The following is a 21,611-nucleotide window of genomic DNA, read 5'->3' on the forward strand; positions in this document are numbered from 1 at the left end:
TTTATTATTATATTATAAATTACACCTTTGTTTTCTAAGCTATTATATGCCAACATGTCTGCTGTGAAAAAGGTATATTCATAGAAGTTGCTGTGATAGAAAAATCACCTAAAATAGCCTCAGTGCTACTTAGCAAATGTTAGCATGCTAATTTCCTGAGCTTAGTGGTGAACACGATAAATATTATACCTGCTAAGGATCAACATGTTAGCAGTGTAATTGTTTAGAATGTTAGCATAGTAATGTTAGCATTTAGCTCAAAGTCCTGCCTCATAGTTCTGCTAGCATAGCTTATGTGGGTGAAATACCCCCTAAAAAAGATCGACCTGTAGGGTTAGCATCAACCAATAAAGTGTTTTCCCCCACTTGCATTACCCTGCATGTGTTGCTGTGTTTTGTTTTTGGACTAGCAAACATAAGCCCTGTGTGTTACCTTGGAAAACACAGACTGAGGCTGAGGACACTGTGTGCAGAAGGTTTTTGACTGAAATAAGAACAAAGGGACTTTATCTTTTGTAACGGAGATGTTTATTTAGACAACCGAATGCATGCCAGAAAGAACTGTGTTACAGCAGCGGTAACTTTCAGCTCTCTCACTTTTCTAACTCTTGAGGGAGAGACCTATACCAGGAACACACCAAACTTTGGAGATGTGGTAGAGGACACTATCTGCTCTAATTTATTGCATTGACACATTACTCTTGTATTAAGTGGGCAGAGGAGACAGAGGGTACCATTGATTGAAGATTTAGGAGCTTGGATCTTAAACAGCTTTGGCCAGAGTATCATGAGTGGGTATTATCACTGTTTTGGCAAAAGGACAGAAGTAGATCACACCTTGCTTTAAGGGAACTTTACCTCTCACACAAAACACGTACAGAGACGATAAAAAAGATGCACTTACTGTAGGTAGCATTCACATGCAGTATAACGTGTCTTCTCCTGCAGACTACATTTTTCTCCACTATTTCTTACAGAGATTCACAGCTAATGTTTTCAGTTTGGGGGATTATCTTACACATAACGGCTACTGGAAGAACAAAGACATGTCGGGTGGATGTTTGAGAAAGGAAAACAAAATAAAATCATCTGCTATGAAAAGTCAAAGAGACAAAATTGTGCTTATCGTTAATGGGATTTGGTTACTGACACAAACCCCTGTACTTGTTTTCAACCCAATCATCCCCAAAAAGGGACACAAATTCAGCCATTGGTCCATCAAAGTTTCTCGCTCGCTGTTGCCATTGTTTCTCCAATATATTGATGAGCCAAAAATACCATAATATCAAAAATAAATGCAACCCTTTCACAAAACAATGAGCAATAAATAATAATCAAGTGGTGTTCTTGCACTGTATATGTACTGTATATACACAGAGAGTTATGTTTGTGGTATATATGTACACAAAACAAGTGTCAGTCTCATTCAGACTGGCGTTTTAGCATAGCCGACGACTGGAATTCCCAGACTCAATAAATCCCAGAAAAAAGCAACAACATAATAACTTACACTGAATCCTGTTGAGCAGAAGGGATAATGCACAATGAGACTACTATGTTGCTTGTAATTTTTTGCCCCTTGAAATAGAAGCACTGATCTGGAAAGGAAAGTAAATATAAAAGAAAAAAAATGTAACATTTTATTTTTTAAGGTAGGGTGTAAAAAAAAGCCTCTAGAGTTCCATAAAATAACTAGCTTATTAAAACATTGATTGACGACGACATGCACGATGCTTTCATTGCAGCGCTTTCTCTGCAGGTTTTTGCATGTAATAATGCTTCTATTTGTTTTAACAAGGTGAATTCGCAACCCTTCCCTTTCCTTGTGTAAGGGTGCTGTTGTCTCTCTTGAACAGTTCTTCAAAATAAGAGTCCATTCCAGGTAGACTGTATCGCAGCGTGCATGCTCAGTTCAGCAGGTTCTGCTGCCTGTGTTTCTATTAATGTCTCTGCAACTGTCCTCTCAGCATATAAAGTCCATCTGCGTACCAACAAACACCTCACTACACATTTTTAGTCCGAGTCTTATTTTAGTAGCTTATGTACAGGAGGTTGAAGTGTCTGCCAGGCAGTATCCCAGGCAAGCAGCCATATCCTCACACATTTACAGTTTGCATTCCAGTTTTCAGTCCTCCCTTCGTCTTCGCAGGTTCTGTGCGTTTGTGTATGACTCTTTGAATGACAGCTGTATTGTTCTAACACCAGTTTAGTTCATGTGTTTCTACCTAAAAGTGTTTTTATGGGATGTTTGTTCTGCTGTTGTTACGGCGAGGTCACTGATACACAAACTATAGAATGTGCTTGCGTGTTGACGTGTGGATGCATGGGTTTGTGCTTGTGTTTGGAGATCTCTCTGTGCTTTTTCCTCAAACGCTACGTGGGGGTCTTTGGAGCTCATGGGTCCTCCTGTTGCGTCCTTTCTTGTTTTCCTGCATCCGTCTCCACTTGGCCGCGTGCTGGCTATTCGCCCGAGACCCCCCTGCTGGCGCCGCCGGCGCCGCCTGAGAACCAGCCGCGCCGCCCTGCCCCTTCTGACCGTTTTGCGCCTTCTGGTTGTTCTTAGGTGCGTCCTTACTCAATATACCCAGATTAGGCTGAGCTTTCTGGGCATTCTGGCCCCGTGCTGACTCATCCGCTGTTGGACCTCCAGCTTGCAGCCATGGTTTGCTCTGCGGTGGACTTTGTTGCTGCTTCTGGCTGTTTGGAGGTAAAGCTTTAGGCCGCAATGGACCGCTGGAACTCCCCGCGCTGTCGGCTTTACCCTGACCATTAGGCGTCTTCACCCTCTTCTGTTTGCGCTCCTTCTTCCAAACTCGATCGCAAAACTCCTCCACGCTGTTGAGATCTGGGTGGTCTAAGAGAGACAGGAAGTCTCGATACCAAAGACGGTGCTTGGCGGGGTGGCCGACCCCGCCTCCTGCGCCCGGAAGTCCAGGGAGAATGTCGCTTAGTTTTTGAGACGGGATGACCTGGAGGTTGAGCCGCAGCAGAGGCTGGATGAAGCCGTGTTCGACGGCCTGGCAGTGGTAGATGCCGGAGTCGGACTGGGACAGGCTGCGGATGAGGAGGCCCTGGTCTGTACGGAGGACCCTGTCATCCAGCTTGATCTGAAAACAGACACAGAGACAAAGATAAATAAAGAAAAAAATTGTTGGAAACTCGACTTCCTGGATTGTATTTCTTCCTGACACTTATAAAACACCCAGTAAGACAAATACAGATGTAGCAGAAAGTCAGGCAGAAGAAATAGGTGACATCATAGGGTCAAAAGTCAATCTAAACATCCACGCCTGAGGTTCCCACCCTTTTGGAGTCGCTGGGGTTAAAGGTCAAAGATTTCAGAGGTCAGTACATGATAACAGAGAGGAGGAAAAGTGGAGCATTTAGCAGAGAGATGAGCAATTCACCTCTGGAAAAAGCTCTGTAAACAATTGAAGCAATAATATTTGAAATTGGCGCCACAGCTGTGGAGAAAGTTGTACAAACAGCTCGTGGTTTTGCCCATCCTACATTCCTACAACACCCAGCGTGCATTGCGCCCCTCCCTCTGAAAGGAACGGCCCAGCGAGAGACGCTAGAGTGAAATACTACCATTTTCGCTGCAGGCAATGGCTCAGAGCGGTAAAGAATCTGAAATATGACGAGAATATACTGGTGGGTCATCTAAAAAATCTTCAGGTCTGCAGTCTACATTTCAAACCTGATGATTTTGAACGAGACACGACATGGACCAAGATTGAGGAAGTGTAGTTTAGCAAGCTCTCTGGAGGTTTTCCAGGGCCCATTGGAGAAGCGGATAGCGTCCTCCAAAGGCACAGAGCAAAATTGCTTTTTTTCCCTACCATACTGACATTAGCTCTGCATTATGGCATGATAGGACTGAGGTTGAAAATCGGGGAACTGGCCCTTTAAAGAAAGAAACGTACGCACCTCATGCTTGCGGTCGTCGTTGGGCTTCTGCAGCTGCCAGTAAATGAGCGCTCTCTGAGACTTGGGGCTGCACTCCAGGAACATGCTGCTGTTCTCCACACCGTACACGCTCCTGTCCTCCACGCTGCCTCCTAAACCGTCTGCGTCTTCTACTCAAGCCAAAAGACAAAGAAACAGTGGAGTGAGAAGTGTGTGTGAGGAAGAAGAGCGAGCGTGTGTGTGTGTGTGTATGTAGTCAATTAGGTACCGTGATGCTGGAGATCTGAGCACTGGGAGAGAGGGTCTCCGTTCCTGATGTCCTGTCGTCTGGTTCGCCTGGGGAGAAAAAGACAAGAAAGTTAAGGACAGCAGGAGAAGCATTCTGCTGTACTGTTGAATTTCAACCACTAGGGGGCAATGTTACCTAATACAAAACCACATCTATTTTTACTGACGTTAAGGGGATAGAAAGTGGGTATTTATTCAACCTTCACACAGCTCTTTTAAAGCACATGAGTAGGAAAAAATCACCCTGGCAGAATATAAGGAAAATAAACCTGCGGAGCCGTAAAACAGCGCGCTTCATTGCCTTCTGATGAGCCGTTATAATGAAACATGTACAATATTGTTTCGCCCTTGAAACGTCTTGTAAAACAGCACCATCGATATTAAAGTACACTGTGTAATTTAGATGGAGAGGTGTTTCATAGCCTGGCTTCACTGTGAAACAGTCTCCCCTGTTCCTAGTTGCTGCGGTCGCGTGTAAAGTCTCTGACGGGTGATGTTAAAATCAAAGTGGGGAGAGGGCGGAGGTAACCCAAAGGTGAGGCGAGGCTGGGATTAAAGTAGGAGAAAAGGAAACAGATGTCGGGGCATGTGGCCGCTCCTTCCTCACTTTATTCTGATGCTCGTCTTTCTGTCTTTCTCACACACGTCCCTCCTCTCTACATTTCCTGTCCCAGCATTCCTGTCTTTTTCGGCCGTCTGAGCACGTGCGGAGCCGGCCGTCTGCCTCTCGTTCGGGGAGGGAAAACATTTGCAGCGTTCGAGGAGAGCCGGCCAGGGGTGTGCCACCTTTTTTTCTGTAACCCTGCCAAGCTGGAGTAAAAACCCACTGGCCTACTTCTGCTGGTGTGAGAAGTTCGGGATGAATGAGATGTGTGTGTGTGCGGGCTGCAGTGGTCAGCTTAATCCCGCTGGATCCAGAAGAGGGTAATTTGAGGGTGTGTATGTTCATACCTCCTGGCTGCGGGGTGAAGCGGTCAGACGGCTCCTGTTGGCTATAATTTAGCGTGTGTGTGTGCGCGTGTGGATGTATGTTCACGTGTCTCTTTATGAATGTGAGCATCTTGCCCGCGCGGGCACAGATCACAGCTCAGAACAACTGGCAGACGTAAGAGCCCAGGTTGGTGGTTTGTAGTTCTTGGAATGCACACTCAGCCTGTGTGTGTTTTTAATGAGTGTTTGTGTAATAATCCGACTGCAGATTACTTCCATGTTTCCATGTTTTGGCATGTGCCGTGTATCTAATAGGCCAGTGGAGGTCTGAAGTTAGAGAAATAGCGTTGTATATTGAAATGCCCCCGAGCAGAACATTTAAAGCTCATTGCAGCTGCAGGTGCACTGATAATTCCCAGGTGTGACGGCTCGTACTCAAAGGCAGGATGTTGCTGAAAAGAAGCAAAACCCTCTGAGGATAAATAAAGGTCAAAGGATCTGTGAGGTACTTTGTGCTCCTACCTCTTGGCCGTAGGGAAGTATCTGGAGCACTCGGTGCCGTCCCACGCGCAGTAAGGGTCTCTGGCCAGGCAGCACTCAGCGCAAGCTTTCCCATACACCTCGCACCGGTGCAAAGACATCTGCGATACACCCAGAGCCGAGCCAAGGTACAGCTGTTGCTGTGGGAGCGAAAAAGAAAAGAGCGAGGATGTAAAAGTTTAATGTTCCTACGTGGCTCTGTTGGAACGGTTCTTGTTAAAAAGGCTTTGGTTGTGGGTTTGGCTCTCAGTAGGCACATTAGATATCTTGGATATCTGTGTTTGCTTAAGGGCCCAGAAGTTCTCGCGTCGTGCCGTAGCCCTGTCAACAACTCTCTGATAAGTGATTATGTGTTTTTACCTGCTTGGTGGACAGCTCCATAGCTGTAATGGGAGTCGGCTCCTGCACAAAACAAATACAGAACAGCTGCTTTACTGCCACATCTGAAGTTATCGTTTGTTTTTCTATTATGCAGTCAGGCCGTTAACACTGTATTGTCAAAGTCATACCCTGAAGACTGTCATCTCCTCCAGCACCACCTCCTCCAGGTCGTGCCAGCTCTCCCGGGGGATCATCACCACCTTCAGCACGGTGCCCATGTCTGAGAGAAACACATACTGATAAAGTGTGTGCACAAAAAAATCTTCGTTTGTAAGTGACAGCCTTTTTCTAAAGTTTGGAAAAAGTCATTATTTGTAGCATTTAGTTGAAAGAAAAATAATAACAAAGCTCCCCATAACAGCATGATAGGACTGAGGTTGAAAATCAGCGAACTGGCCCTTTAAATAACCTGTTACTGTACATCTGACAAGGAAGCGCAAAGCAAAAGACAAACACAGGTGTGTACCTGTGCCGATGAACATGACATCATACTGGCCGTCCTCCGCCTCCACCCTGTCCACCACCAGCTGGGAGAACTGGTACTCCACGTCCGTCCGCACCATGATGGGCCGCCCGCCTATCGGGTGCACCGGGTTGTACATGGCTGGGTGGCCCCTGGCGAAGGTGATGACATCATCAGGGAGGTCCTTTGTGGAGTCGAATCCTCCGAACGTCTTACTGGGGCACTAAGAATCAGATCAATACACATCAGTATGAGATAATAGACAATGTGTGATGAGTGTTAAAGGGGGGTATTATGCTGTTTCACATTTGAACACATATATATAATGTTGGATGTCCAGACTAAACTTGGGTGAAGTTTCAGATCTGTAGGTGAAAGTATGTTGCAGTAATCCCCAGGCTTCTCAGCTCAGGCTGCAGGCTGCTGTGAACGCCAGGTTTCACACCGTTTTTTCTACATTGCAGGCTTCGGAGAGCTGGCCAATCATAAGGAAGCTGGCTTGTAGGGGTGGGGTTTCTTTAAGGGAACCGTAAATTATGCTACGCTACTCCACAGGTATCACAGAGTGAAATATGAAGCTTGAAATTAGCATAATACCCCCCTTTAAAGTTCTGTGTTTGCCAGTTTGACTCACAGTGCCGGGGCGGGGGTAAGGCACCCTCCCTTGGAAAGGCACCCACTGGTAGTTGGGTCCGTCTCTGTGGGCGTAGGGACCCAGGAAAACCCTCCTGATGTCGGCCATGTTGTACATGCACACCGCGGAGCCTTTAAAGATGTTACTGTGGATGAAAAACGAGAGAGAGGAGCGAGAGGGCGTTAAAACAGACGACAAAGACAAACAAAAGGGATTCATAAACGATCAGTCACAAGACTAAGGATTAAGAGCTCGTGAAATACTGAAGAAAGACAACAAAATGACCCTTCATCGCACAAAGACGAGAGGGGAGCGCGGCTGTCATTACCTAAGTACTGGAATGACAGATTGGAACTTCGCTGTGATTGCTTCCAGCCTCTTGAGAACAGACAGGAATGTGGGCACGCCACCAACAGACCAGGAGAGCTGGACCGGAGCATATTTGAAATCCCCTTGAATATTTTGCGAGCGTTCGCTCGAGCCAGATGGGTGGATTCTTTGCGTTCACTAAGCAGATGAAGTTCCAAAGCAGGGAAGGCTGATCAATTGTGCAGAAAAAGGGAAATGATGTGGGTTTTTATTTAAGTTCATGCTGCGGCACAGGTCATCCAGGAGACAGCAGTTTGAGCTGTGACTCATGAAAGAGGAGAATTTGGGAGTTTCGCAGGAATATTCCAACATATACAATCCAATAGAGGGAATTTGCAGAGTAAACCGGCTGCACTGTGAACTCCATTAGCCTCTGACCACACATAAGGGGCATCTGTTTCACAATTTGTAATTATTAACTTGTTGGAAAATCATCTATTCGTCAGCTTTTTGTCACTTTTCACAGATGACAGGTTTTAATTTGGACGGAGAAATCTCTCGCGTCTGCAGGAACCGAGCGCTTCAATAAGATTCGGGACGCCCTTTGTCTTTGCTGACTGCGATGGGAAGTTGCATCGGGCTAATTAGGGATGTGGCTGGCACACACGCAGCCGCCAGTACTCACCAAAGCGCGGAAGATGAATGGATTAGCATTTGAAAATGTTAATTACAGAAATTCAATTAACTCCAGGGGTGAGAAAAAGGAAGCCACTCCGACGTCTGCGCTTAAGAAGAAGGGCGAACATGTGTTTGTGCAGATAGAGGACGGACACGCAGATGCAGGAATGCGCACGCACACGCAAACAGGGGCACAATCAAACATTGATCTGTCAGCGGCGGCGTCTTTGAGCCTCATTAAGCAGTGATATTAAAAGCCGGTCCCTCTGCATCTCCGCGCTATTCATCTCTAAAAACCGGCCACTTAGAAAACCAATTAAACCACTCTAATTCCTCAATGCCCCATAATTGAATTTCGTAGCGTGTGTGTGTGTGTGTGTGAGAGTCGGGGAACACATGCGGGTGCGTAGGTGTACACCCACTTCCTCGCAGCGACCTCTTGCTTTGAATATACTGTCAGAATGCGTTAGCTTGCGCATTCAGCCGGTCTTATCATTAGCGGTGATTGATGGTGAAGTGTTTGTCCTCCTTTCAAAGTGTTTCAGAGCGTTCACGACTGGACGCAAAATCCCCACCCATCCTCCTCCTCCTCCTTCCCCCGAATTTATCATCATCATCATGATAAGTGCCACCATCTGTGCCGTTTCAACTCGCTTATCTCGCCTTCACCTCTCCGCATGCTTCAAAAGAGCCACACCCGCCCTCTGGAAAAAAAACCCATTCATGTCTGGGGCGGCGGCCAGGCCGAGAGACATGCGTTCCCGCTGAGTGAATATCGTGTTTCTGCTGCTCCCTCCTGCTCCGTAATCTGATTTCCCCGCAATCCTCTGCCAAGGTTTCAATGAAATAAAAACAGGGGGGACAGGTAGCAAAGAAACGGGGGGAATCGGCTAAAAGCAATCTCCTATCTGAGACGTTGGCGGGGGGAAAGCGACCGTAAGACACCTGTAAGTGGATTAAGGGATGGGGGAGCGCTGTCTGGGAATTTGACAGGGGCACGCTGAGCTGCTCGCATCGTGCAATGCCATTTAAACGGTGAGGAAATTACAGATATAAAGGATGTGAAAGGGGAGAATACTTGAAAGGAAATGTGTGTTTTTCCGAATACACAGGAAATAACTTTTCCAGGACAGTTGTTCAGATCTCCTAGCAACAATTCGGCAAAACAAACATGATACTGGCAGCGTCTGCAGAGCTGTACGAGAGCACATTGTGGAGGTCATCGTGAAAAGAGCAGAATCTGTATCTGTACCTGGACGTGGTGAATACAGCGTAGATAACTGGATTCTTTGGGTCCTTGGAGCTCATGAGAAACACGTCCTCTGAAAAGCGAGAAAGGGGCGAAGGTGAGGTTTTATAAAAGCTGATGTTTCCACCAATACAAAGGGAGAATGCACACTTACGGAGCTCATCAAAGTGTGTATCAATGCCGTTGACGCCGGGCACTGAACACATTAGGCGGGCCTTGAGGAAAGTGGTCCACTTGTTCACTAGGCTCCTGTGGCCTCCCATGTCGTTCTGTATGACAAAGACAGAAACACGTCAATATATTTCTGCAGCTCTGACAAAAACATGAAGTTATTACGGTTAAAAATATTAATAGGGATGCACGATATCCAACATGCCCATATTTTCCAACCCTTATGCAGATTTCAATACCGATATATTAGGCACATGTTTTATCAAGTCTCCCCTGTAGTGGTGGTATAACGCCTACTCTTATTGTAGTGGCCCGAAAACTGCCATAAAGCAGACATCTTGCACCCTTCTTCACGGAAGAGGCACTGAAGCTGTACAAAAGGTCACGTGTGTGATCACTCACGTTTCTGAGCGCACCTGAATGCAGCATCCCCCCGAAACACGGCAGTGAGGGAGACATGCCCGGACTTGTTCACTACACCTACTACGGAGACATCAGTGATCGCAGACGGACTCTTTTAATCGTGTGTGCGTCCATGAATATGTAAGTTAGTCTTGCAATGATGTTTATGTTACTGTTTGATGTTGCTAAGTCGGTAATATGACAAGAATGTGAGCTAACTGTTAGCTACTAAAGAGCTGTGAAAGTTGTTTAACTTCCATTCATCGGCTCGAGTTTCTGTGACTTTTTAGTCTTTATTTGTATATTGTTGATAACTTTGCACAGGCAGTGTGCGCTCACTCGCGCTGAGTTAATGTCGTAGCATTACGTCAAGCTTTTTAAGGAATCATCGAGCATTTAGGCAGAATTAAAGCGTTGTTTTATCGGCAGGAAATATCAGCAGAAAGATGACGTATCTACTGATGCCGATATGTCATTTTCAAGCCATAATCTGCAGATACAGATAACGTGCCGATAATATTGTGCATCCCTAATATTTAAGAGAGGATTACAAATCTTATGCGTGAACTGTTTGTGTGTGTTGTTACCTTACACAGTTGTCCTATCCTGGCGATGGTAGCCTTGCCTGTGTGCTCTCCGTCCATGGCGTTCTCCTTGAAAAACAGGAAGATCTTGTCGTCTTCTGGGTTGTCGCTCTCTGGGATCAAGTTTACACCTACAAACCTGGGGTCTGGAGTTGATAAAAAAGCACAAATAAAGCACAAAATAGTGTTATAGATGGTCAAATCAGCACATATTCGTTCACACACACACACACAATGTGATTTTACGATCCAACCCCTGCCCCGATGACGATCCTTTCACCCCTATTTTACACCTCTGAAACCAATCCCCCGTGATATTCTCCAGTCACGGCTCAGTAACAACAGCCATTCACTTTACACCCTTGTGTTACAGTATCTGACTTTACCCCAAGTGTGCGCTCCAACTCCAAATCCCCCATAACCCCCGTCTCTGAGCCACATCCTCACAAACACACATGGCTCTCATTGTCCCGGGTAACACTTGAATAAATTCATCTCGACTTTAAGCGCGAGAGGAAATCAAAGCTAGACGGGCCCAGCCGAGCCGAGCCGAGGCCTCAGGGCTGGGGTGGATCTCGACTTGAAGGGGGCACGGGGGACCGGGGGAGAAGTGGCCGCAGTCGCCGAGGCGTCGTCACGCGTAAAAGGAGCCTGGGTCGGAGAGAAACAAGCGGTGCCGTGTTACGCCTCCGTGGACGTTAAGGATATAGAGTATCTGTGAAAAAGACGAGTGTGGCCAAAGTGGGAAGCAGATTTATACGCGCTGTGCGGGTGCGAGACCTCTGGTATGAATCATGTGTGCCCCACACACGCCTCATACCTCTATAGGACTTGCACATTAATGGTTGCATTCGAAGGCTTCTGCTGGTGAAACCATCGACGCTGAGGTTTCATTATCCCCAACAAAAGGCCGATTTATTCAGCGGAGGTTTAATCCGACCACAGTGTTGAGTGCGAGGGCATTAAAGGGTGAAGAGACGTGTAAATAAATTCCATGAATCAAGAAAAGCAAAGCTATCGTTTAACCCTTAATCCTTTATAGACGCGACTCCGATTAAGGATTCATTCCCAAGTTTCTCTCTTGTTACATTTGAGTGCCATGTAACCTTGTTGATAAAGCCTCAATAGAATATCCCCCGTCCCCGTAATCCATGCAATTACAATCCCCCCTTTGTGGTGAAGGAGTTGGATTTTGCAGGGCCGAATGGAAACAATCCCCGGCGTATTTGTTTGAACAAGGTGAAAGATCGATGGGGATTAACGCGCTAACAATGACTTCCCCCGTTTAAATCGCTCTTTATTAATATGTCACAGCAATCAGCACGGCAGAGGACTTTGTTTGTGATTTTTTGATGGCGGCCGGGGGAAGAGGGGAAGTGGGAGAAATCCGACTCCACTACAGGAAAACAGCTGAGAGCGGATTAGTTCTGTGGGAAAGAGGGGGGAAAAAGGGATGGCACGGCTTGAGGGGAAGGTTCAAACTGACCTTTTGTGGCTCCCTAAGTCCTCCGCGGTGTTGAGAGATAGCAGGGCAGACTGACGCCCTAATCTTAGCGGCACAGGCAAATGTAGTGACTTTGTGAATGGGCTCCGGTATCTGATGTATGAATGGAAATGAGGCGAGGCTTGTGGGGGAGTTTAAAGCTTCAATATTTGTAGGTATTCTTTCCCCAAAAGTGGAGTCCAAAGGGTCTATTTTTGCTTTAATATTAAAGGTTAGGAGGTTTCAAATTGTACGTTATCTCGCTTTAGCTTCCACTATAAGCTTGTAGATGCACCTGGCAGGAAAGGCGACATATTCATGTATGAAAAAAAACGGTTTACTCTTGTTCTTTTACCATTCAGCCATCTTGAATCATGCTGCTCCGTCCTGATTGGATGATGATCTCCCAGGGTACGGAAAATAGCAAAGTCCCTTCCCATGAAATCAGCAGACGTGCCAGAGTACAGCTCACCATCTGCCAGTGAAAAAGTTCGGCGGAGTTAGGAACAAATGACCGGCTCTCTTTCCAGTCACTTCCTGGAACTAATCAAAGGCAGCGATCAAACTCACCGATCAGAAGCGAGGCGGAGAGCATTTTGGGGTCGTAGGGGCTTTTCCCGCGGCCGTTCTCGAAATGCGAGGCCAGTCTGAAGATGTTGTCCTGCGGTGGGAAGGGTCAGAGTTCAAGAAGAGGTCGGTGAGAGCCACATTAAGATACATTTATAGCCTGTGTTTCAAATTACACCAAATTCTCATTATAGAGCTCTTGCGTTTTGGATGAGAAGACTTGAAGGCGGATATGAGTAATAAGATGTTTTTGCACTGCTGACGAGTTCTGCTTTGGTTACAGATCAACAATGGTGTTTGTAACTGTGCACGGCGAGGAAAAGAGGTGATTAATGTAGGTTCAGTGCAGGGATTTCGATACCGATATATTAGGCGCTTGTTTTTTTCCACCTAATTGCAGAGAACATCAAGTCTCCCTGTAGTGGAATTGATATCATGCCGACTCTTATTGTAGTGGCCAAAAACTGCCATAAAGCAGACATCTTGCACCCTTCTTCACGCTTGACAAAGAGGCGTTGTACAAGAGGTCACGTGTCTGATTGCTCACGTTTCTGAGCGCACCTGAATGCAGCATGGCAGTGAGGGAGACATGCCCGCACATGTTTACTGCACCTACTACGGAGACATCAGTGATCACACACGGACTCTTTTTATCGTGTGTGCGTCCATGAGTATATGAGTTAGTTTTGCACTGATGTTTATGTTACTCTTTATGTGCTTTGGCCGCGAGTTTATTTTCAAATCTCTGAGTAAGAGTTGTGAAAGCTGTTCATTAATTGGCTCGAGTTTCTGTGACGTTTTAGTCTTTATTTCTATATTGTTGATAACTTTGTGCAGGCAGTGCGCGCGCACACTCGTGTCGAGTTAATGTAGCATCACGTCAAGTTGTTTTAGGGAATCATCGAGCATTTAGGCAGAATCAAAGCGTTGTTTTAACGGCAGAAAATATCGGCAGAAAAATGATATATATTTGCTGATGCCGATATCGTGCCGATAATATCGTGCATCCCTAGTTCAGAGTAGTGGTCAGACGCACAATATACTGAAAGAAAAGCCACAAATAAGACTTAACTTTCCTTTAAATCAATGACTTTACACTCAAGTCGGCTCATGCAGAGTCCTCTATACCTGCAAGCTTCCCCGTTGTCGGACTACATAACCCATGCCGCTACACTGATTAACCTGTAGGCCCTTTTCAGGTGACTGATTAAACTTTCATGTAGCGGGAGAGGTTGTTTAATTTCCGACGGCTGAAGCCGAACGATGTAGTGACCACTTTTTTGTGCACACTAAAGAAAACACTGATGAGAAGATAATCAATAAAGGGAGTGATTACTGCTGTGCTTGGCTGAAACGTATGTGAGTGTGGACTTTCCCTCTTATTAGTTTGGTGTCACATTACACGACTCATTAATGAAAGCTCTGTTGAGATTTGAATGAGCTTTTTTTTGCATATATATATAAGTGATAAAACCAACAGTGTTACCTCTGCTCTCTTGCCCATTTCCAGAAAAGCACAGATGGGGTGGAAGGCTCCCGTGCCACAGATGTACAGGTGGGTCTGGTTGTAGGGCTGGAGGACCCGGATGAAGTTATTACACTCTCTCTGAAAGAAGAAATGAGATAAAACGTCTGATTTCTCACAGCTGGCAGACAGATTTAAATGCATTTTTTTTGTGCGGTCTCTGTTTATGTTGTAATCCTACCAGCGTGCTATAGCCTTGTAAAGCATATGAAAGATTGCACATGTTAGCTTTAGCCTCCCAAAGAAGCGAGTTCCCTCCCCCTCCTCATAAAGTTTGAATTAAGTTTGATCCGTTATGAAAATAACATCGACACTGACGTGATTTAATTGAAAATAAAGACTAATAGAAAGCAGAGAATAATGGGAGAAAAGCTCGGCTGGATTTCCCTTTAAAGCAGGGACTTTCCAGTCGGTTTGCAAAAGACTTACAGTGAGAAACCGAGTCTCCTTCAAGGAAATCCCACCTGTAAATCAAATCAGGGAAATCCACCTCGCCTCTTTAATGATCCATATGTTTGAATTTACCAAGGCTGTTTGGGTTGGCTCTGCAGCGCATGTTGACGGTCCCAGCGGTGTGAGACTGTTTATTAGAGTGCTAATCAACAGGATTGGTTAATGTAGGAGGGTTGTTAGCAGCCTGGAGGAGCTGATTTGGGCACATGTGTTTAAGAGATTAGGTCTGGGTTTGCCTTGTTTAACACACATAACAAATAAGCACACATATGCTTTGGGATATACACATCAAATGATCTTTCCTTCCTCCTCACTTTAACACGTGTATCTCTTCAGAGTTTTAAATCTCAGATGATCTGATGACGGCCCACACATGAGACACACAAATGGATACGAGGCTCCGCTGACTTCAGGTTTGATCGATGACATTTTCCAGTGCAGCACCAAATTGACTCTGAGATCACACACCCCAAACCTTTTTCCAACAAACCTTCCAAAAAACACAATTTCACGCTATTATTAAGAAAGGAAAAAAAGTCGTGTTTCAGCTCTGACTCCTTCTCCTCAGTAATCTGCTTAAAGAATGAGATTTTGAGAAATACGCCAAAAAAAACCTTAGAATGAAAAACAGGGGAAAATCAAAGGCAAACAAAACTGCCTACAAAAAAAGACAGGACTAGTTCTTGTCTTAGTGCAGTGGTTTTCTACAGTCACGTCTTGACAGCAGGGTGTAGAGCACCAGCAGGTCACTGCACCCAGACAAGAAATAGTCCCCCACATGAGCCCCATACAAACCACAACATGTCACTGTTGTACGTCAGTTTTTGTTCAATCATACAAGTAATATACTGGAGATAATGGAGAAGTGTGTTACCTTTTGATTGAGCCAGGCTAGCTGTTGCCCCTTGTTTTAGTCTTTATGCTAAGCTATGTTAACTGGCTGCTAGATACAGCTTCAAATTGAGCGTACAATATATCTTCTCATCAATCTCTCAAGACAGAATGAAATCTGACTTTATCTTTACGTCATAATCAGGGCAGGATGTAGTGACGTGCTGGTAGGTCACTGTGCCCAGACAAGAAATAGTTACCCAAAGAAACTCCCTCAAAACCACAAACTATAATCTTTGTGCTTCTGTAATATATAAAGGATATACAGAAGAAGAGTGTTACCTTTGGACAAAGGCAGGCAGGTTTCTAGACTTTATGCTAAGCTATGCTAACTGGCTGCCAGCCACAGCTTCAAATTGACCATATAGTTGTATCTATCTTCTCATCTCTCTCTCAAGAAAGTTTATGAATATAAAATCTGACTTTATCTATACGTCATAATCAGGGCAGGGTGTAGTGATGTGCTGGCAGGTCACTGCTCCCAGACAAGAAATACTTCCCGAACCATACACTGTAATTTTTGTACCTAGGTTATATATATGTTACCTTTGGACAGAGCGAGGTTAGCTGTATCCCCCTTGTTCCAGTCCTAATGCTAAGCTATGCTAACTAACTGCCAGCGGGAGCTTAAAATTGAGCGTATAGAGCGAAAAGAGGTATCTAACTTCTCATCTATCTCAGGAAATCTGATTTTATCTTTATGTCAAACTCAGGGCAGGGTGCAGTGACGTGTGGACATTCACTGCTCCCAGCCAGAAAATAGTCCTGCACATGAACCCCCTAAAAAACACCAACCCTAACCCTTGTACTTTAGTTTGTGTAAGATCAAACAAACAAGATATAGGAGATAAAGGAAGAGTGAATTACCTTTAGATAGAGCACGGCTAGCTAGTTTTAATGCTAAGCTATGCTAACTAGCTACCAGCTGCAGCTTCAAATTGAATATACAGACTTAAGAGTGGTACCTTAATTCTCACATTGCAAAGATTATGAATAGGAAATCTGATTTGTTGTGATACATGTATCATATTTTGGTATGCTAGTAGCTTCTAAGTGAGTTCATTAAGCACCTTTTACCTGTGAATGTGATTAGCCCACTAGCCCACCACTGTCACTGAACTGTGGAGTTCACAGAGAAAGACTAAACCTTCACCTCTCTCTGTCTGTGTAACTTAATGACTTTCCCCTCTGTGTTTCCTCCCGTTGAACAGCGGGAGCACACATCCCCCCACATCATTCTCACGCCCTTATAATATGCATTTCACCAGCTCCAATAATCCCCCTTCCGACCCCAACGTCGGCTCTGTTTACGATTTTACCACGGCTGTCTTCGGCTTAGAATCATTAGCTATGCGGTAGGTATGTTGCGCTTAAATACTGACAGGTCAGTCAAACAGGCGGCCGTGTGTTGCCTCCAGGTGAAAAATGGTTTCCCCGATTCACAGACCATGTCATTATGTGGAAACCCAAACACCGGCTGTGGATAAAGGAGACATTATTGGATCAAATGCTGACTCTCTTTGGACGGGGTACTGATTGACTCTCCATGGGGATAATAGTTTTGGATAAATTGGGTGAATTTTGAGATTATGCTGAGGTCTGAATATGAACAATTAAAGGGAAATGTAGTGTAACTGTGGGCTATTCTTTTTCCTGTTAATAGCTGGAAATGATCAGAAATGACATCACACACTTCTGCAAAATAGTAATCAACACTCCAGTGTCTGAACTCCTTATTCAATTAATCAAATGCAACAACCTGGGCAGTGTTGCTCTCATCCTGCCAGAGGGAATGACACAGCCATGAGGCATTTTTAAGGGGGGCAGCTGTTAAATTTGTTCTGCGGCTGGGAGCGATGCATTCTGGGAAGCTCTGGATGCTTTAGTAATGTCCTAATCAAGGGCCTCACCATGCTGGACTCTGCTCCGTCTCTGCTCTCACCGCCTCATTTTCAAGAGTAAACATTTTCACAGCACGCAAATACCTCATCATTGTGTTCTGTGTGATTTTGTGCTGCCAGAACACATTCTCTTCCCTCCGAGAGCGAAGGTGCGGCGTTGCTTGTGTGGTTTTGGCTTTGTGTTTGCGCGAGAATCACCCCCCCCACCCCGCAAAAAAAAAGCCGGCGGTGAGTTGGAAGGACAAGGTAATTCTGGATAATCCTAAAACCCTGCAGCCGCTGCACTCCGGACTCATCCAGCCGTGAAATTAAGATCAGATAGAACACAGAGAGGGCCTATCCAAACAGAAACGCAGTGATAACACACACTAGCGCCGTCGCGCACACAAACAAAACTGGTGGCATGTAGTGTGTTCAGCAAACCTGTGCAGAGCGGCACATGTGAGCTAACACACAGCAGCAGATAATGCTAACTCAAACAATGCACTCCCACATAAATATGCACATGTGCGCACAGTCGGGAGCACACAAATAAACATACTCCTAATGTCCTGGTGCCATTGAGACACTGTGTACACCTTACTGTGACCAAACATCTGTCGTACAGCATAACAGAGGTGACTGAAGGTGGCTAATTCTGAGCTAATTCCCCTCCTCTTTTATTGAGCTGCTGGTGCATCAAGGCAACTTCCTCTTTGTGGTGTTGCTGCGACCAGAACTCGCATTCCAGAGAAATTTAAGAATTACACGGGACTACGCGGGACGCTTAAACGATGATGCCATCATGAGTGTGGACTTACCACAAAGTCTTTCCCCGCCCACTTGCATTCGTCCCTCTTCGAGGGGGTGGCAGGCCACGCGATCTGTGCAAAGAGGAGAAAGTCACGTTATACAGGAAGTGGAGAGGATGACATTTACATTTCAAAAAAGATGGAAGGAAGTGAGTCAAAAGCAGTGAATCAGAAGAGATGAAGATTTTTGGAATTCCAGGAGATGACTTTGAATTTTGTCATGTTTAAACTGATCATTTCTACCTTACTCACTTCCTTATTTCCTGTTTATTCCTGCTCATACTATCGGTGTGTATATATCATAGACTGTATAAAAAGATGGACGACATGACAGCTCCCTAAAAGTGAGCCAAAACATTTTGAGCGCCCCCTGCTGACTGGCTGCAGTATAGCTCATAAAGCCCGTCTCCTCCATGTTAACAGATGGGACATGACTCAAACTATAAAATCAAAATACACGCCAAATAAATGTTTCTCAAACATGGTTTCTGTCATTATAGTTAGTTCTTATCATGCTGATATCCGTCCAAGTTTTCTGAAAAGTTTACTTTAATTAGTTATTTGATGCTGTCAAAATGATGATTGACAGCTCTGTTGACAAATGCGGCTCCTGCAGCCGATCTGTTCGCGATCAGCAGAGTAGAGGAGGAACGGCGAGTGGAGACGTAACTAAAACAATCACTGCAGTCAGTGAAGTTTACATATGTGTGAACGTCTGCTTCAGACCAACTCCAGCCCCACCCGCTGATCTCTACTGCGCAACTCTGGCGCCAATTGACGTCACCATCGCAAGATGGCAACGCCTATCACGGGGGGGAATTTTGGCATCAATTTTGTATATGTATTGGTATATATATAGACAGGATATATGATAAATAAGGGCTGGCCTTTTTACCTTTGTAACAGGATAGTGGTAGACATAAGAGTAGAGAAGCTTTAGTAACAGGTTCACAAAAAAAGACAGAAACAGAGTAAAAAAGTTTCCTGTAGAAATTTGTGCCAATATTTTCCTCTTTACTGCTCTTGTTGTGTTAATAAAGACAGTTTATACCGTCTAAGTATGGGCTCTGCTTCATATTATGGCATTTATAAGGTTAAACCCCTCTCCTCATCTCGGATCCCGAGCATATGGTTTTGCTTTGCACTTCAAATATGCAGAAGAAGCCGGCGTTTGCTTCTTTGTTCTGGAAGAGATAGGACTCATTGTGAAGTCTTTAAATCGCCTTTCAGACAAATCCATCTGTAACCCCCGGTGTCACATGAATTACAAACACACACGCTGCATGTGTGTGACCTGTAATGAGTGAGGGAATGATTATACACTTGAAATTTGAGTTCACTTTTTTTTCCCGCTGGTGGCCCGAACAGATGTGGAAGAAAATGTATGCGCATGCATGCACGCACTTTAAAATGTCTATACAATACACGCACACACACACAGCTCCTTCTATTCCAAGACTTTATCTCTTTAGATCAGCTGAGTGTTTCTCTCCGAGGAAATCTGCATTGCACATTTCAGCGTAATTACATTAGATTTGCTTAATCACTGCTTTTTGGCCCTTATCTCATAATGATGCAAAGATCAGAACAAAAGAGCTAAAAAGGGGGAAAATGCACATCCGAGCCAAGGGCAAAAATAATTCACAGACACCCTCCCTGCTCTCTCTCTTTCTCTTTCTCTCTCTGCATTGACTATGTATTTTTCAGCACTTTCATTCCTCCGCTCAGCACTCTGCAGCCTGCAGGCAAGTCTGTGCCAGTCTTGTGTCTGTGATAGCAGCCCCAATCAGATAAAAAGACTGTTAACCTAGTCCAGGTGGGGTAATGGAATTACGGACAGGCCTGTCTGGGCCGAGACAGACAGTGGGAGGGATGAAGGGAGGGGAGAGAGGGATGGTGTAATGGACTCCAGAGGGAGCAGCAGGGGGAGAAGAGAACAGAAGAGAACAGATGAACCAACTAGGGAAAAAGAACACAAAACTACACCTGAGTTGTACCTGTTTGTGGTCTCTGTTGATGTTGACGAGGTCGAACGAGAAGATGTGGTCCTCGGCTCCGACTAGTAGTCTCCCTCGCTCCTCGTCCAATAGGAACGTGTCGTAGCTCGAGCTGTTGGCCAAGCCGTTGAACGTGACGAGGTTACTGGACTCTAACATCTCTGGAAGGGAAGGAGGAGGAAGAAACGGATGTTCAGTCGTCTGTCTTTGCCTCAAGGAAAACATAATCGGGCCTCCACAATCAGGAGGCCCTGTTGTATGAAATTAGCAACTTTTTCATGTTCCCGTAATTGCATTTCCACACACACAATTTGCACTTACATCTGCGTCACTCAGGTATAGCGTGAGGTACTTGAAGTGAACACAGCGTGTCCCAATCAGGGACACAGTTCAGACTGTTCAGCCGTGTGATTGGTTGAATTATTCATATGGAGTCAGGGCCGGGGGAGACGCTGTGTAAGTAAGTAAGTGTGGGTGTGTGTGGCATGGAGCTGTAAATGGGTTATTATGTAAATCAAAGTGAGAGACTGCACATGGATTTCTGCGTTGTGCTCCGTTCAGGTGTACAAAGTCCTGAAGTGTATACTGACAGTACGCAGCCAAGCTAACGAAAACTAGCATAAAGACTTCACATATGGGCTGAAGTCTAACCAGAGATCTGACAGTGAGTTAATGTTTAATGACCAAAGATGAGTCCCATCAGCTCTGACATCGGCTGTCACAACAACACAAGTGTTACATTAACAAAGCAGCATGACCGGGTTAACCCCTCGATTGAAGATTGTCTCAGTGAACCTCAAATGCCATGTTAGACAAACTTGTTCATTTCTATTGGTTATAGAGTAACCAGTAAAAGTTTAATGTCCATGTTTCTCTGTGAAAGAGCCAGAATGTCTTTCTACAGTCTGTAACGATAATAAGGCTAAAACAGCTGTTTGATTATTTGATAAACAGGAAATAAATCGACACTCTCGAGGATTAAGGGCCTGTGTCCACTAACGGCATTTTTTTGCGCTGGCATCGCCCAGAGCCTCAATTTCAATGCGCTTCTCACTGGCACTAACTGTTGCTAGGATACGAAAGTTATATCGTTGCACTTCTGCTTCCCTCGGTAGTGACCAATAAGGGCCTCATTAGACGGAGCGCGTTTTAGCAGCTGGGGGTGGCTTTTTAGTAGCTGTTTTAACTAAGAGGGACGCTTTTTGTGCACTGCTTTTGCGCCTCGAGTTGAAAAAACTTCAACTAAAAGCAGAAAAGAGCCCAACGTCATGGCGGGCCTCTGTCAGTTTACAAAATAACAGTTTGGTTAATGACAGTTAATGATTCGGCGGTTGCCTTAACATAAAAAAACGTAGGCTTTAGCAGAAAAGGCAGTGCAGTGTGCCTCTGTCTGATCGGGACCTAAGTCTGTTTTAAATTATTCTGTATACTTAATATTTGCTTTTATTCAAGGGAATTTTATAAA

The 21,611-nt window shown here is 45.1% G+C and overlaps 1 protein-coding gene across 3 annotated transcripts in view; it reads right to left on the minus strand.

Moving 5' to 3' along the window:
* Positions 1-517: 517 nt before the first annotated feature.
* The window catches only part of sema3aa (sema domain, immunoglobulin domain (Ig), short basic domain, secreted, (semaphorin) 3Aa), a 36,501-nt gene continuing 15,407 nt past the window's right edge, over positions 518-21,611 (minus strand). For 2 of the 3 annotated variants that reach the window (XM_069670754.1, XM_069670752.1), the window contains 15 exons: positions 20,147-20,307; positions 18,159-18,221; positions 14,075-14,194; positions 12,592-12,682; positions 12,377-12,496; positions 10,542-10,684; positions 9,385-9,650; positions 7,146-7,290; positions 6,515-6,734; positions 6,177-6,268; positions 6,028-6,069; positions 5,650-5,807; positions 4,178-4,245; positions 3,931-4,079; positions 518-3,107 (listed from right to left, as the gene is read on the minus strand). In XM_069670754.1, coding sequence (XP_069526855.1) covers positions 2,367-3,107; positions 3,931-4,079; positions 4,178-4,245; positions 5,650-5,807; positions 6,028-6,069; positions 6,177-6,268; positions 6,515-6,734; positions 7,146-7,290; positions 9,385-9,650; positions 10,542-10,684; positions 12,377-12,496; positions 12,592-12,682; positions 14,075-14,194; positions 18,159-18,221; positions 20,147-20,307 — 2,579 coding nt within the window. In that variant the 3' untranslated portion in view covers positions 518-2,366. The remainder of the gene's footprint in view (positions 3,108-3,930; positions 4,080-4,177; positions 4,246-5,649; positions 5,808-6,027; positions 6,070-6,176; positions 6,269-6,514; positions 6,735-7,145; positions 7,291-9,384; positions 9,651-10,541; positions 10,685-12,376; positions 12,497-12,591; positions 12,683-14,074; positions 14,195-18,158; positions 18,222-20,146; positions 20,308-21,611) is intronic. The other variant, XM_069670755.1, reaches the window with a different exon arrangement.

The sequence above is a fragment of the Semicossyphus pulcher genome, unplaced genomic scaffold, assembly GCF_022749685.1.
Source record: "Semicossyphus pulcher isolate SPU_LCO1_2020_fin unplaced genomic scaffold, fSemPul1.0.p SCAF_20, whole genome shotgun sequence".
Classification (NCBI taxonomy): Eukaryota; Metazoa; Chordata; class Actinopteri; order Labriformes; family Labridae; genus Semicossyphus; species Semicossyphus pulcher.